We start from the raw sequence: 17,120 nt of genomic DNA on the forward strand, positions 1-17,120 counted from the left end.
ACTGTGAGTACTGTGAATACTGCAGTACTACACTGTAGAAACACTGCATGTAGCCTTTTAGTTGTTCTTATTATTTAATAAATGGTTTTGTCGTAAGGTTCATATTTTTCCATCTATTATTTCATTTATAGACACATCAGAAATATTCTTATCAACAAAGACAGAAAAGTCCGACTGACCTCAGAGTCGTCACTTTACAGTTTGAACTCTTCAGGGCAGCAAACAGCAGCTCTGCTCCCGACTCCTTCACAGAGTTTCTACTCAGATCCAGCTCTTCAAGTGTGAATGTGATTCTCTTCAGTGCTGATGCCAACTGTTCACACTGAGTCTGTGAGAGTTCACCAGGAGCTGGTCTGTAATGACACAGTTTACTAGTTATATTAACAGGTGTTAGTAGTGGGAGGAATATTTAGTGACACAGACAAAGTGTTGAGCTAATTATCTCTGGAGGTAACTTTATATTTACCAAGAGACATGAACACGGTGTCTAAGTTATGATCTAATCTTTAATTACAGATAATAAAGATTTTTAATTACTGGATAAATTCAGCATTTTATAGATGTAAAAATACAAAACACAACAAATCAACAGGAAATAAAAACATTTCTGTAGTCTAGAGAAATACTGTATTATGAAAAATAAAAAGAGAGAAGATGAGATGCACATTATTTTATGGAATTTTTTTCAGCCTCCTCTGTTGTACACTTCACCTTGATTTTATTAATTTATATTTAACATATAATAGGTTAAATCTAACAGATAATAAGTGACTTACCTGTATGTGTAACTTCTGCTTTGACTAATGTGTGTTTTGAACAGCTTGACCCTAAAAGATAAAAGAGTGAAGCTTCATAAAATTAAGTGATTGATCGACTATAATAAAACTAAACTGATACTTTTATCATTTTGTCAGAGTTTTAAGTACAACGATCAAACTTCTGTGTAGTGAGTGTGTTCTTACGGTCTGTCTGAGGGTCCAGGTTCATCACGTAAGTCTGAACTTGAAGTTTCGTCACACAAAATTGACAAAGACACAGACACTGGTTGTCCCTCGACTTCATCCCAACAATCATACATCTTCTGGAGTTCAGTCTGTGTGGGAGGATAATTTATAACACTCTTGATGGTGAAATGATGATGACACTATAAAGACTGTTCACCTTGGTTAAAACCTTGGTAAAAATCTCTCTTATTCTCAGCTTAAGTAGTGAACAGGGCGTCCTACCTCCTACTGCCTGTTGCTTTGTGAAATATTTGAGGCAGCTGCCAATCGAAGGATTATATTTAGATGTTCTTCTGCTATTCTGATATTTCACTTTAAAAACTTTACAAAACTACCTGAAAATCTTAGTGTGGCAGGAAATAAATTTTACATCTTAACTGACTGATTTTACCAGATGTGAAACAAGGTAAAAACAGCAAAAATGGAGACACACATGAGCCTGGTCTGTTTGAAATCAGTCATCATCATTTTTACAGCATGTACTTGTACTGGAGAAGCCTGTTTATTAGTAGTATTAAGTTTGTATATCTACCTCTGATGTATATTGTGTTGTGGTTCATACAAAGCACATTTGTCCAAACATATAGGTTAATGTTTTTTTAATATATAAATTATCATAGATTTACATATAAATTGAATTCATAATTATGATGATTAACTATTAATCCTGCTTCAGATGGCAGTACTCCATGTTTTTACCTAAGTACAAGGAGCTTTTCTTCCTTTATAGTTTCATTTTCTCTCTCCACATCTTTTACAGGTTAACATTTCTCTGTTTCTTTTCATTTTGGTCCAACTAACATCACAGTTCATTTTTCTGCATCTTTGTGAAACTGAGCATCTGACATTGAAGAAACAAACTAAACCATAATCAAACACCTGAGTTACCTGAGTTACCTGAGCGGACCGTCCTCATGTCACACGCCCTGTAACTCCTGGATCAGGCTCCTGAACAGCAGGCGGAGTTTTACCTGTCTCAGATTGAGCAACCGGATTTGATGTCAGACCTCATGTACAAGGTAGGTTAATACTTTTATCTTAAATCATCTACATCTACTGTACGTGACAGTTAAACTAGATCGGTTCTGGCCACTTTATTTATTTAAACAGAAACACCTGTTAATATACATCACTGTAGTAATGATTATATGACTCGATAATAAACAGTAGAATGATCACCTTTCTAATATTAATCACAGTATTCTGTACTGTGGAAATATACCTGAAGAAGCTGTAGGCTACAATACGAAATCTATATATTATTATCATATATAATTCAATTAACTTGTTATAATTATGTATTAATAATAATTATTATAATTCAATTAACTATAATTAAAATTATATATATAGAGAGAGATAGTTGTCAATAAAGTTATTTTGTTTGCTTTTGTTTTATTTGTTAATAAAGTTTTTAAATGGGCGGTGCTTGTGCGATGATGACGTGTTTTTGAAGCGACTGTGCCGCGCTGTTTGGAGAAGTGGACCGAGCTAAATGTGGTGAACGTTCGTGTTGTTGTAAACGATTCAGTTTTATCACGTTTACCGACTGTTCAGCAGTTCGGTGGACCGCAGCAGACATGTTTAGTCCCCGCACCGCTCCGAGCTCCGGCCGCAGGCAGCAGGGCAGGACCACTGGGAGGAAGAGCGTCTCCGGAGCGGCCAACAGTCTCCTGTTCTCCCCGCGCAGGACGCCTCTGTCGGCGAGGTGAGTGAAACAGCGTCCGGTGCAGCTTTAGCTTTTGTTTTTATATGTTTCTAGTCAGCTGCCCGTTTATCATGTACACCTAGCTACAATTATTACACTTTAACACACATCACACCTGCAATAAATCCTACAATTATGAACATTATTTAGAGACTTTAGTGAAAACTCAGGCTGTAAGTTGTGAGTTGAGTTAGATTACAATTTGATATGATTAAGTATGACAAGAAAGACAAATTATTATTGATGTCACAGTATAGTCAAGCTTTATTTGTGTATCACAGATTTGCTTCACCCTTAGACCAGTGAGATAAGTAAAAACCAAAAAAACTGTTTCAGAGGAAAAAAATTTGAAAAACCTGAGGAAGAGGCACAACTCATCCACGAACCACTGATTTCCACACATAATTACAAACATATACATGTGCAGGTATTAAAAACTAGTTTAATTTCACAAATGAGACAAAACCTCACACTTATTATCCAGTCTTATATTTTTGTATGTGGCAAAACTATGTGAACCTCTAGGGCAGCGGTCAGCAACCTTTAACACCCAAAGAGCCATTTGGACCCGGTTTCCACAGAAAAGAAAACACTGGGAGCCGCAAAAACTTTTTGACATCTAAAATAAAGATAATAGAGTTTTATTTTTTTACTATTACGCTTTGTGTAATAAGCTATAGTGTGTTTCTTATGACAATTATTAAGTGCTACAGAGAAAATTAAATTTCATTCATGTAACAAACACATTTTAAACTTTCAAAAAAATAATGACAAAAAAAAGAAAGAAAAACATGTCGAGTTGAAGATCTCTTAAGAATGAATTAAAAAGCTGAACTTAAATTATCTATGTAGCAAACAGAAAATGCCGTGAGCTGTCATCCTTATATCGCCTTTGGGCTTTCGGAGCGTGTAGCTGAGCTTTGACCTGAATTTAAAAAACAAATGGGAAAAAAGTACTATGTCACTAAATAATGAAAAATAAATATTTGCAAATTATCTGCAGAAATACTTATTTTACTTGGTTAATGGGACTTCTGCACCTGAACCTCTGATAAAGCGTCTGCAAATCGGGGCTTTACGAAGTCACTTTCATCTTCACGCAGTGAGCTGTCCTGAGGCGTGAGCGGTGTTTGTTTCTAACGTAGTTCATGATGGAGAATAGCTGCTCACATACGTATGTGGATCCGAAGATCGACAGGACTTAAAATGCAGATTTCTTCATGTTATGTAGGTGTCGGGGATGAATTCCATGTTTCAAACACGAGTTTGTCCGGTCTTGGAAGGTTCTTAGTATCACTCTATTTTTCATTCTGTATTCAATTAAATAATTATAATTTATTTTCCCAAGCCGCGCGGAGCCGCAATATAAGGATGAAAGAGCCGCATGTGGCTCTGGAGCCGCAGGTTGCCGACCCCTGCTCTAGGGGTATCAATGAATTTAAAGGGGAAACTCAGTCAGTGATTCTGACATTAAAAGCAGTCACAGTGAACCTGAGGGTTTACATCTAGGAAAGTTGAAGCCTCTCTTACTCTGGCTCATGGTGGTGGCAAGTGATGATGATATCCAGTTAAGGGTCTCTTGATACTATAAATGAACAACATGATGTGTGTCGAGCACCGCTCTGTTTGTGCTAACATACCTGAATTGCACCACCTCCTCTTCACCACAAAGAGCGGGAAAGAGGAAGACACAGAGACACAAGTGGCAGAATCAAAGCAGGTCAGTCACACAGGGAGAAAAGAACAAACAAACAGAATATGGGAGAGAGACGAGAAGGAGATTGAGAATCTAAAAGGAACAAGATCCAGATCCAGTTCGTCTGGAATCAATTCAAAAAAGACAAACACAGCACACATTTAAAGAAACCACACTTAATCATACAAGAGACATCCCAAAACTTGTAATTAACACAACATATTCTCTGAATTCAAACCACATTCATTTTGGTTGAGCAACATGTACAGCTTGTCCACTTTGTCTAACTTGAAGTCACTTTCCACCAGGTCGACACCCACCCGAGTGCAGAGCCACGCCACCACAGAAACAGTCAGCTATGATGTGCAAACCTTTGGCTCATCGCTGCCTGTTAAAGTGATGGAGGCGCTGACGATGGCTGATGGTAAAGAAACCTGTGTCTGATTTAGAAATTAAGTTTCTTTTTAGTCAGATTTTCTGTTCTTGATGAAGACCATTTTATTCGACTTTGTCCTGTCCCACTGATGCTGCTGAACATTTCTGTCTCTCTCATTTCTGTCTGTAGCCGATGATCAGATCTCAGTAAAGGTCAATGAGAGCGGTTGGGCCTGGATGGTGTGTGGAGAGAGACTGATCATCTGGAAAATCTGTCAGACTGCTGTGGCCAAGGTGCAGAAAAGCTCCAAAAGGATCCACAAACTAACTTACATGAGCTATTTATGAAAGGAAAGAGAAGAAAAGCTGTAGCACAAACTGTAGATGTGTGTAGTTTTGTAATAAGACGGTCGCCACTGTCACAAGAGTAGTTTATGTTCAAGTGTTTGCTCATGGGACTGACTTGACCCTGGGACTCTGCGAACTGGCAAAACTAGAAGGGTTTTGGAAAAGTTAGGCTGGGCAGCATGATGTGGTAAAAAAGTCCTATAGTGATTTGTGTTTGCAATATTATAAACAAAGGGTATAATTTGTTGCGTAGTGATCAAAGTAAAAACAGATTTATAATTATGAAATGAATAACTCTCAACTTAGACTCACATAAAAATACAATGTTCTGTTTATTCAATTTTATTAAATCACAACCTTTTGCAGTTATTTGATCGCACACTCTGACATTGGGATGGTAAATATATTAATTGTGCAGCTCTATATCTAGAATACAAAAATATCTAAACTGACAGTTGAACCCATCTGTGAACTGTAAACATAGGTTTTGTTATGATGTGATGGTAATTACATCTCACTTTTAAACCATTAAACGATTCATGATTCTGTGTGTTTTCCTGCAGCTGTCTGTGTGTAAGGAGCTGCAGCTTCCCAGCAGCGAGTACAACTACACGGCCGACCTCGTGGCCGTGACGTCTGCTGCTCCTCTGGAGACGGCCCCTGTTCAGTCTATCTCAGTCCTGGCTGTGGCTGCAGAGGGAACGGTTCGATTCTGGCCCAGTCTGGCTCAGGAGGGGAACTACACAGAGACAGACGTGGACCTCGGAGATCTCTGCAACTTTGTTGTTGCTGTTAGAGTAAGTAAATCAATAAGTCACATTTATGTTGCTGCTTATTTACCAAATTAGCTTTGTGTGTCTAGTTGGAACAGTCCGGTTGTTTGACTTCTGTCTTTAATCCTGACGTTTCTCTGCCCTTTCAGGGTGGGAACTTCGTCTTGTCCTCCGCAAAGAACCGGCTGTTGAGAGTGAGTGCGGATTCTTCTGGAAAGCTGCAGTGTCGAGCGCTGCAGCAGGGTCAGGGGATGCTGTCCGGCATCGGACGCCGTGTCTCCAGCCTGTTTGGTATCCTCTCCCCACCACCCAATGACGCAGTGAGTGCAGTTGAGAGATTCCATGGTGGGATCTGAGGGTCATTTTCTATTTTATCTCCGTAGGTACAAAAGCATGAGGACAATTTGACTGATAAATATCTTATGACTAAACAGCTTCTAATCTTAAACTTAAAATAAAACAAAATCAGTAAAAGTTTCAGTTATTGAAGCCAATAAGTTATCAAACACCAACTGTGACTATGACAGAACGATTGTACTTTGTAACTGGGAAGTTCAGAAATCATTTACTGTGAGATTAATATGAAATATTGAAGTATTCAAAAGGAAAGCAGATACTTTCCCACACATCTGTAGATTTTTACCAGAAATTACTGAAGCAAAATAGCCCCTAGAAAACATTTGCATGTCGCTAAGAGAATATTTACTAGGACTGCGTGAAATATGGTCACAGTATTACATTTTTTTTCCCTCCAAAGATTTTAATATTATGTACTTCTACTTTACTTTACACAGTAAGATCAGGACCTTATTGAATTACAGAGAAAACACAAATCCCCTCTGAGCAGAATATTCACATTAAATTCTACATAAATGAAAGTAACATTTATATTTAGATTATTAGTTTATCAGACTAATGTGAGACTCTGTTGTGCAGGTAGACTAAAGGTGTTGACGTGTTCTTCCATGTTTCACCTGCATTCTGCATGAAACTGAAACATGTTCAGCTCCTGGGACTTTGTACAAGGAGTCAGACGCAACCATTAGTGTTTCAAACCAGTGTTTCCGATGGAGAACAGCTCCGACCTGACTCTGTTTTTCCTGCAGCTCCACAGCATGCTGTGGGTGGGGGGAACCAGCTGCCTGTACACACTGACCAGTTCCAGTTTGAGTAAATGGGAAGTGGACGACAGCTGGGAGCATCAGGTCCTCAGCTGGGACGCCCGCAGAGCTCTGACCGACAGCATCGCTGACGCCATCTGGGTCAGTACACAAATACACATCCTGAGTACTACAGTACTGCAAATATCTATTAGTGTTTTATATTGAAGGATTTTTCTCCCCTTAGGGGTCGGAGAGCAACTATGAAGAGATGAAGGAGGGAGTGAATGTGGCGTATCTGGATATGAAGCTCAGCCAGTGAGTGTGTACTGCTGTAAACTGCTGTGTTTATACCTCCTGTTGTCTGGACCAGAGTCTCTGTGTAAACTCTTAGTGGCTTTGTTAAGGAGATAATGAGTATACAGTATACAGAGTGTATCTCAGGTGAAACTAAGCTTGTGCTGTGTCTTCAGAGCCGGTCTGGTGGTTCTGGCTGCAGCCTGGCATCCGTCAGACACGCCCTGCCTGGCTTACTTCTGCCTGGTCACTCTGCAGGACATCGGAGCCGCCATCTCTGACCAGTTTACTGTGGAAGTCACCAAGTACAACCCCCCTTTCCAGGTCAGTCCTGATCCAGCAGAGATGAAATCAAATCAGATAACGACTAATCATTGTCAAAAATGATTGCACAAAACCATACTACCAACAAATGTAAAATTAAAGTTATTTAACAAAAACTATATAACACTAACTTTCTGGTAATATAAATAACACACAAAACATAATCTCCTGTCATTATATTAGTGTGCAACTACTTCCTATTAAAACGGTGTATCCTGTCTGTTATTCAATCACGTATCCTGTCTGTTATTCAATCACATACAGCTGATATTTTTAAAATGAAATTTACCATCTTTACATTGGTGTGACAGTAGATATATTGCTGTCTCTGCCATCGTTCTCATTAAAACCCATTCCTAATAAACAGAAGACCTACTCTTCCTGTTGCACATGTTTTCTCAGAGTGAGGAGGCGCTGCAGTCCACAAGCCTGGTTTTGCCGCCTTCCCCCGGCTCCATGGCCTTCCTCTACAACGAGGAGCTGGTGTACGCCTGCTCAACAGGAACCAGCAGGGCGGCGCTGCCTGACGAGAAAATCAGCTTTAACTCACCTGGTAACACCTGGCACTGCGGGATCCTTTCTTTTGTGTGTAGTAAATAGTTTAAAAACACTCGATCCATGTCTGTGCAGGTGATGGTGTGCGTGGAGGAGGCTGCTGCGCCAACCTGCCGGTGTTTTTCTCCCAGAACAGTGGCCTGGTGGCGGTGGTGGCCAGAGAGAGCGCCTCCATCCTGCCGGAGACCATGGAGGACTCTCTGTGCTCCTCACTGGCTGCAGCCCCAGAGGTAAAAGTCAAACAGACAAAAAAGCTTTAGACAAAGTAAAAGCTAAATTATCTGCAGATGTCAAATTATCTTCTGGGTCCTGGGTTATACTCAGTTATAAAACAGTGTGTGTAATATTTATTTTAGTATTTTTACCAAACACCATTAAGATTTCAGCCTTTTTAATTTTTCTTGTATCAACTGTTCACACAGTGAGAATCCATTTAGACAGTGTGACTGTGGCTGATTTTAAAAATCATTGATTCTGTGTTTCAGGTTTCAGCCATGGAGACTCCATCCAGAGCTGAACCTGTAGCTCAGGAGGATAAAACCAAACTCCTGAAGGCGGCTTTCCTGCAGTTCTGTCGGTGCGTCTGAATTTGTTTTATTTAGTTTTTAAACACTAAATCTTTAATTGAGAGATACTGTTCAAGAAGATCAGTGTTATCAGAGGAAATCCTGTCTCCTTTGTCAGTAATGATCTGGTGGGAGCTCAGACTGTCACAGACGAACTCTTCCCCGCCGACGTGGACGGAGAGGAGGGAGCCGAGCTCGACAGTGTGGTGACACAAATAAACCTGGACCTGGTTGACGACTACCCAGCCTCTGACCCACGCTGGGCTGAATCCGTCCCCGATGGTGAGGAAGGAAAAGAGGGAGGAGAGAGTTAAACTTGGTCTGGCATTTTTCCTCAGTTCCTCAGTAAATTTGTGATTAGAGAAATTTCCAATAAATTACAGTATAAAAGAGGAAGAAGCACTTTACCACTGTAGTAACATTACTGCAGATTGTACAAAACAACATTTTATTTAAACACTTTTATAGATTTTATTTCTGCCTCCTGTCCCCCAGCTTAATAAATCTCAATGGATACTAAATACAACACTACACTACACTACACTACACTACAAAGAATAATAAATACAGTTATCCTAAAACATCCTGTTTAAAATGATAAAGAATAAATTAAATGTACAAAAATAGCATCAGTTCATTTATTAACTAAACTTCTTGAACAGTTGATTCAAACATATTTTTACATTTTAACTCTTGTTTCCGTTTCATCCAGAGAGCGTCGGCTTCCCTCTCACTTCCCTCATCATCCTGCACCAGCTGGAAGATAAGATGAAGGCGCATGGCTGCTTTATGGACTTCCTGCTCCAGGTAAACACACACCATAGAGTTTAATAAAGCCCCAGTGTTTTCTGTTGGTTGGTCAGATATTTTGGCATCTGTGAAGTCACGGGATTCGAAATGAGAATATTAGAGTGCAGGTAGGACGGAGTTTAATGGGAAGAGAAGAATGCTGAGTATGGAGCTGCCAAACGTGGAGAAGAGCAAAGAGGAGGTTTATGGACGTGGTGGGGGAGGATATCAAGTAGGTTGGTGTGACCAAAGAAGATGAGCTCATTTTAAAACCATCTGCAGCTTCTGACTATATTTCTGAAGCTAACTGCTCAGTCTGCACTCTGAGCTAACAGGTGAGACTTCACACAGCTGGTGTTTGGTTGAGGAGTCTAGAGAATCACTCATTTGCATCTTACAGTTCATTACCTGGGAGAAATTGTGACAGTTCTAATAAAAGACCACATGATGGCGCTGTTACACCAAGAAACTCACCACTTCCCATTTCTCTACAGTCCAAGAAATTCAATGTATTTCCTGCTAATTGGATACGCTCCTCTCACAGGTTGGTCTTCTCGACCGGCTCGGACAGGTGACCGTGCGTTCGTCTCCCATGGCAACACGCCTGCTGTTGTGTGAACACGCAGAGAGGCTGCAGGCGGCCATGGTGCTGAAGAACCATCACGCCAAACACGCCGAGCTCGTCAACCGGGCCATCAGCGCCGCGCTGCAGAAAAACAACACCGCTGTGCCACCCAGCCTCACCACCGCTGACGTCTTCTTCAGAGAGGTTTGTGTCTGAATGTCCTGCTGTGACTATTGGACCAGCGCAGAAGTCGGATCACTGATGGACGGTTTGTGCTCCCACAGGTGTCTCAGATCTCCTCTGTGTTCGATTGTCTGCTGGAGGAGGAGGAGCAGAGTCTGAAGGAGAACCCGGTCGATTCTGTGCAGTGGGCCGAGGTGGTTCTCACCATCAACAACATCATCAAGGTAAACTCACAGTTTCTCACTTCAGAAAGGGTCCAATGTGCTGCTTCCACAAACCAAATTTTATCAGGTAAAATAGTTTGAATAATGTGTGTGTGCAGGACATGCTTCAGGCGGCAGGTCAGTACAGAGAGACCAAAGCCTCCATGTACAGAGCTTCTGAAAATGCTGCTGCAGAGCCTGAGTACATCCCATGGACAGGTAACGCAGACCTCCACAGTGCCTTTAAAAATATTCACCCTGTTTAAAATTACTGACCTAATCCAACAGAGGTTTAGTGTTACATTTAGTGTTGGTAGCGAAATGAGAATCACCTGAGTGCAGTGACTGCAGTATAAAGACACCTGTGTCTGGAAATTCAGTCCCTGGTTAAGAGAGATCAGGTCAAAAGTATAAATCAGGGGATCATTTAGCAGCAATCTCTAGAGGTGTGTAAAGGTGGAGAGTAAAATGAATGTGGCAAAACATAGGACGATCCTGGAGGAAAATCTTATTCAGTCGATAAGACAACCACGGCTTTGTTTTCCAGCAAGACAATGACCTGAAGCAAACCGTGAAAAATACAGAGAAATAGTTTACAGACAATAAGGTGAATGTCCTGGAGTGGCCGAGTCAAAGTCCAGACCTCAATCCAACAGGTAATTTGTGGATGGACTTGAAAAGGACTGTTCACACTTAATTTTTCCACGCAACCTGACTCCATGCTGTTATATCAGACAATGGTGCATCTACTAAAAACTGACCTGAGGGGGTGAATATTAATACAAACACTGATTTTACCTGATATATTTTGATTTAATTGACATAACTTTGAAAAAGCTGTTTTCACTTTGACATCAATGAGGTTATATTGACCAGGACTGATTTCTACTGTCATGACTTTGTTACAACAGGTGTTATTAACAGAACTTCTGTGTCTAAATTAAATTACATTAATTTGATTAATGTGACTGCTAAACACTTAATCGTGTGCAGCCCTAAAAATTACTTTTTACTTTAGAAAATTAGTATTTTAGGGATTAATATGCCTAAAGAATTTATCAGAGACTGAAACTACTGAACAGAATAGTTTGTTCTTTGAGATGTTCAAACTTTCAGTGAGACAAATCATCAAATCACTTAAGTCACTTAAATCACTTTTCCTCCCAAAGCGTCAGGTGGTGTAGGTGGCGTTCGCACCGTCATCTCTCGCCAGCACGACATCATCCTGCGTTCGGTGTATCCGCACGCCGACTCAGAGCTGCGCAGCGCCTTGTGTGAGCAGCTGGTGGCTCTGTTGGACATCTACTTTAGCGGCTATGTGGCCCAGCTGACCTCCCTGCAGCAGCAGAGGCCCCCAGGGGCCCAACAGGAGCGCTACAACAGCCTGGAGATGGAGTACAGCCAGCGTCGCTCGGAGCTGCTGGCACCACTGTGTGAGTTTAACATTTTGTGAGAATCCTTGAAACAGTTCACAGGTGAAACATTAACTAGCATTAAACTGAGAATGTGTTGCAGTGGAGCTGGGTCAGTACCAGTGGGTGGCAGCTCTGGCTGAGAAGTACTGTGACTTCGACATCCTGGTCCAGATGTGCGAGAGGACCGACAACCAGAGTCGCCTGCAGCACTACATGGCAAAGTTCGCAGACCAGGTACAGAGATCTAAAAACTGAGGTTCACTTCACACTCGGGACCAAATAAATGTGGTTGTTTTCTTTTTTTGTAAAAGATCATTTCAGTGTCAAGAAGATGAAAGAACACGAACAGCTTCTGTCAGATTTGTCCATTTATTAAATCTACGTCACAACTCTGTGACTATTTGAACGTTTTTAAGTGTGATCACCTGTGATACCTGCACCAGTCACTGTTTATCTTCCTCATCTCAAGCTAACTTCAGCCTGATGTCACAGTTTTACTTTCGTTTTGTTTCTCATTGACTTCCTCGTTGTTTCACTTCCTGCTGCAGAACTTTGCTGACTTCCTGTTCCGTTGGTACATGGAGAAAGGGAAGCGAGGGAAGCTGCTGTCCCAACCGGCCGCTCAGCACCAGCAGCTGGCCAGCTTCCTGCACTCTCACCAGCACCTGAGCTGGCTGCACCACATCCACGTGCACGACTACCACAGCGTACGATGCACAACACACAAACACTTCCTTACTTCTTTTTTTTAAGCACTAATTATCTTTTTTCCTACTTCAGTTCAGAATCATTAACTTTACGTTCTACTACTCTTGGGTGTTACACAAAGTAAGACACAGAAATAAACACATCACATAGTTCCTTCCTTCCTTCCTTCCTTCCTTCCTTTTTACTTCCTTCCTCTGTCCTTTACTGTTACACACATATTCTCGCACACAGCTACCACAGTGTAGCACAGAAAATACACACACAGACTCGGTTTACTTCCTGTTTCTGCAGCTTTAAAACTGTTAAATGCTCGCTACAGCAGCAGAGGTACCATCTCTGTTAAGCACACACACATTTTCTACAGCTTCCTTCCGGACACACATAGAGGCCGTTGTGGTATATGTGGCGTCAGCCTTTAGCAGAACAATAACACTGCAGTGAGACTTGTTTTAGACTTTTTTCTTTTTTGGTTTAGTTGATAAAGATATGATTCAAAAACTCACAAAGATACATTTAGGTTCAAAATCTTAAGACCACATCAAAGTTTGTAATAGTTTAATGAACCTGAAAATAATCACGTGTTGAGGACTGAGTCACAACAAGTTCTAAAAAGTGTTTCCAGGCTAGAAATCAAACGTAAGCAACTTGTAGTTCCTTTGGTAGTTCAGCTTTTTCCTACTGAAACTCTGTCTCAACAAATACTACCAGCAGAGAGCAAAAGACACAAACACACACTCACACTTGCGGTTTCATGTGCAACTTCCGTCCTTCTGTGTGGTTTTTTGGTTTGTTTATTTTTTTAAACATGCAGAACAGGATCTAAAACTACTGCAGTGTAGGAAATGACATCCAGAGGCGTGTTTAAGGAAATGAACCTGCAGTTTTGTTGCTAAACCAGGTCTCAGAGGCTGAGGACTCTGTAAACCACCTGTCAAGAAGCTTTTAAAGGCTGCTTGTCCACAGAGACGACTTTATTTAACAAACTATCTCTGATGAAGCTGCTTTTCTTTGTATTAATGCTATTGTCACATGTAGTGTCTGATCCTGCTTTAGATAAAACGAATCCTTGTTCTGCAGAAACCGTGATCATGTTTCAAAATCTATTTTGAGTTGGATCATCGATCTGTTCTTCAGAAAAAGGAAAAACAAAAACACTTGCTAAAGTAATTTTTTCACTAAAGGTCACAGCCACATCTTTAAAACTGCATTTCATTAGATTATTTTCTAGTCTTAACGTTTCTGACTGTCGTCTCTGCAGGCGCACAGGACGCTCTACAGCCAGGCCAACATGGAGACGCGTTACTTTGTGAAGAAGAAGACGCTGCTGGCTCTCAGTAAACTGACGGCGCTCGCATCCGACCAGCCGGAGGACGAAATCAACAAACAAGTCGACGGTAATGTATGATTTAAAATGTTAAGATTTATCTCATCAGGACTGGACTGAAGTGTGTGTGTGTGTGTGTGTGTGTGTGTGTGTGTGTGTGTGTGTGTGTGTGTGTGTGTGTGGTTTAAACAAGAGAATAATTGTCATCACTAATGCAGATAAATAGATGAATCACAAATTAAATTCTTTGGTCCAATCAGACATCGTGGAGCAGGAGCGCTTCCTGCTGCATCAGGAGACTCTGCCTCGACAGCTGCTGGAGGAGAAGCAGCAGAACCCCGACACCATGCCTCTGCTCAGCGCTCACAACCTCATCCAGGTTAAACACACACACACACACACACACAGGCCTATAAACTTATTAGATTAAAGATTCAAGATTCCTTCTACAATATGCACAGTGGACTGAAACCTTCCTTTGGGTCCACGCAGGAAAAAAAGCCAACAGAACAACAACAGAGGTGGAAGAAATGTTGGTAAATTAAAGCAGCTAATTAAAGTGCAGCAACCCCAGATCATAGCACTGCTCCCACAGACTTGTACAGTCGGCACTAGACACGATGGGTGCATCACTTCACCAGCCTCTCTTCCCACCCTGATGTTCCCATTTTGCTCTGAAACAGCGTAGATCTGGACTCATGGTGGAGCAGTGTATGTAGTAGGTGGATCAGTCCGTAACAGCAGAATGACCTGTTAAAAACAATCTGTATTTGGGCTGTAGACAGAACAATAAGTGATCATCAATAAGTGACGGAGGGAAAATGTCATCTTGTTAGATTTGGTAACAAAGTCCAATTGACAACCAAGTTAAAGGAGCACGAGGTGGATTAAATCAGACTGGTCTGCTCCAACTAACAAACCCTACAGGTTGTCTACAGCTCTGCTCACGTTGTCCTTTTCTCCTCTGCACAGTTGTACATCAGTGATGACAACAGAGGAGCCAACGAGTACGACTTCAAAAAGGCTCTGGACCTGCTGGAGTACATCAATGAGGTAACCTCACGTTCATATCGAGTCCTCCGCTGTTTGACGTCCAGCTAGTTGAGATGAACCAGATTTCAAAGTTGGCTCAAGTGGGTTTTCTGTTTTGATGTTGCAGGAGGACGCTGTGGACATCGACCTGCTGAAATGTGAGATATTCGGGAAAGCGCTGAGGAGAGACGAGTAAGATCTGTCAGGATTTAATTTATCCACTCATTCGAGTCAGTGCAGAGTAAAGATTTAATGTTGTTGAAGAACGGAAATCATTAAATGCAGTTCAGACAAAACGGTGAGCTGGAGGAAGGAGGTGGCTCCTCCTCCTCATCGCAGGTTGTTGTGAGACTTGTTACTGCTTTAGTTTTACGTGCTGTTTGACTCTGATGCCGCCTCTCAGCTGGACCACAGCCGACAGGAGCGACGACCCGCTGGAAGCTGCCAGAGACAGCGTCTTCGTTAAGATCCTGCTCAAACTCATCCAGGAAGGTGAGAAACCTGTGGTTTTATTTATCTCCAAGTAGAGACAGAATTAGGATTCTTTGTAGAAATAGTGCATCTATTTTGAGCTGTTTTGCATTTAATTTGCATCTATTATCACTAATTAGACATTTTATGCTCATTGTTGTCCACAGCTCATTTTTACTCACTTTGCATTTCTTTAAACTCAGTTTGTGAATTTTTCTACTGTGATTTTCCATCATATTTTTCTTTTGTATTATTTTAGTCACTGTCTATAGCCGACTTCTGTCTATTCATACACTTATATATATATTTGATGTTTTGTTTTTTTTCCTAAACTTTTGTGATTCAAACTTACTACATCTGTGTATTTTTTAAGTCTCGTTTTCTCTTCTTTCTTGTCCAGGTGTTCCTCTGCAGACATACCTGCCTGACGTCAGAGAGCTGCTGGAGTCGGACGATCTGAGCAGTTTGAAATCAAAACCTTATTTTGAATTTGTCCTTCGAGCCAATTATGAACATTACCTTCAAGCCCAGATGTGACGTAACAAGTAACTGCACTTCAGCTTCTCTTTCCTCTCTGGTTATATTGATTTTTCTGAATGATTGTAGACATTTTCTAAATAAATGTGTTTGTATTTCTGTATTTAGACTCAAGTTTAAATCCAGTGGGTTCTGTTGTCCTTTACTGACATCTAGTGATGTTTCTGAGATTTTACAAATTAATAGATTTAAAATGTTAAAATGGAGATGAATGAAGAATGATTTACATATTTAATCTGTTCAGGTTCTCCAACTAAATTCTAACTGAAGTTAAAATATAATAAATAATTTGATTGTAGATTATTTTAGTTTTAGTCAAATGTTCCAACGTGCTTTGACTCACAACAAATTTATTTTTTTAGCAGCTTAAAAGCACAAAGGTGATTTAATGTAATTTAAGTAAAATACGCTTCTCTAAACTGTAATTTGATTTAATTACACATACAGAAAATATTTTCCCCTATAAATACGACTGTGTCTCAGAGGTTGGTGGTTTGATTTCCAGTCCCCACTAATTCTAACCCCGGGTCTTTAAAAGGAGCTAATTATAATAATAATATTGATTTAGTTTCTTATTTATTATACGTTATACACGTGAAGTATTAAATATTTTTGTAGGCTGCAGGCTTCTTGTTCTGGTTAAGTATAATTATCAGATTTAGTTAATTAGCTGCAGACTTCCTCTGCAGGACTTTTACTTTCTGTCCTTGTGTTGGATCGGAGCCGTTAGTCCTAGAAAGAGCCAGAAACCTGACTCCAGGAACTGGTCTGGATCGGTTCAGGACTTCCTGCTGTTTGGTGACGGACCACAGATGTTAGTTAGAAATAGATGTGAAGTGACCGACGGCCCGACCTGTAAATAGAAGAACTGATAGGAGCTGATTTATCTCAGTCTACAGAAAAGTCCCATCATACAGAGGGTGACATTCAGGGACCTGTGCACAGGTCTGCTCTTTAAATTCCTCTCATGTGGACGGTGTGTTCAGACAACACGGCTGCATGGTCTGTGGTCCTGGGACGTTTTAGTTCCCAGAGGTCTGTGATGTCATCACCCAGCTCTGGTATGAGGGAAGTCATGTTGTCACCAAATGTTTAGGAAGCATCATCTTCCCCTTTGGATCCACGACCACAGGCTGGTGTCAGTTTT

The 17,120-nt window shown here is 40.9% G+C and overlaps 2 protein-coding genes across 2 annotated transcripts in view; one reads left to right on the top strand and one right to left on the bottom strand.

Annotated features, from left to right (window-relative positions):
• Positions 1–1,956, bottom strand: part of LOC113161767 — a 52,216-nt gene extending 50,260 nt beyond the window's left edge. The window contains exons 1-4 of the mRNA XM_026359567.1: positions 1,893–1,956; positions 963–1,093; positions 777–827; positions 180–353 (exon numbers count right to left, since the gene is read on the bottom strand). Of these exons, the coding sequence (XP_026215352.1) occupies positions 180–353; positions 777–827; positions 963–1,078 (341 nt within the window). The 5' untranslated portion in view covers positions 1,079–1,093; positions 1,893–1,956. The remainder of the gene's footprint in view (positions 1–179; positions 354–776; positions 828–962; positions 1,094–1,892) is intronic.
• Positions 1,957–2,453: 497 nt separating this feature from the next.
• Positions 2,454–16,094, top strand: nup133 (nucleoporin 133). The gene is made up of 25 exons (XM_026360071.1): positions 2,454–2,712; positions 4,717–4,832; positions 4,974–5,077; positions 5,695–5,928; positions 6,054–6,224; positions 7,011–7,166; positions 7,252–7,322; positions 7,478–7,625; positions 8,028–8,178; positions 8,256–8,410; positions 8,666–8,757; positions 8,865–9,028; positions 9,459–9,553; positions 10,080–10,304; positions 10,385–10,507; positions 10,606–10,705; positions 11,656–11,919; positions 12,002–12,135; positions 12,450–12,608; positions 13,868–14,003; positions 14,194–14,312; positions 14,906–14,986; positions 15,093–15,157; positions 15,369–15,457; positions 15,837–16,094. The coding sequence occupies exons 1-25, from the start codon at positions 2,585–2,587 to the stop codon at positions 15,971–15,973; spliced, it is 3,417 nt and encodes a 1,138-aa protein (XP_026215856.1). The 5' UTR covers positions 2,454–2,584; the 3' UTR covers positions 15,974–16,094.
• The last annotated feature ends 1,026 nt before the right edge of the window (positions 16,095–17,120 follow it).

The sequence above is a fragment of the Anabas testudineus genome, chromosome 1, assembly GCF_900324465.2.
Source record: "Anabas testudineus chromosome 1, fAnaTes1.2, whole genome shotgun sequence".
NCBI lineage: Eukaryota > Metazoa > Chordata > Actinopteri > Anabantiformes > Anabantidae > Anabas > Anabas testudineus.

Coding starts and splice junctions, on each gene's coding strand:
- nup133 (XM_026360071.1), top strand. CDS start 2,585: ATGTTTAGTCCCCGCACCGCTCCGAGCTCCGGCCGCAGGCAGCAGGGC. Junction 4,833..4,973: donor GGCGCTGACGATGGCTGATG/GTAAAGAAACCT, acceptor TTCTGTCTGTAG/CCGATGATCAGATCTCAGTA. Junction 11,920..12,001: donor GGAGCTGCTGGCACCACTGT/GTGAGTTTAACA, acceptor AATGTGTTGCAG/TGGAGCTGGGTCAGTACCAG.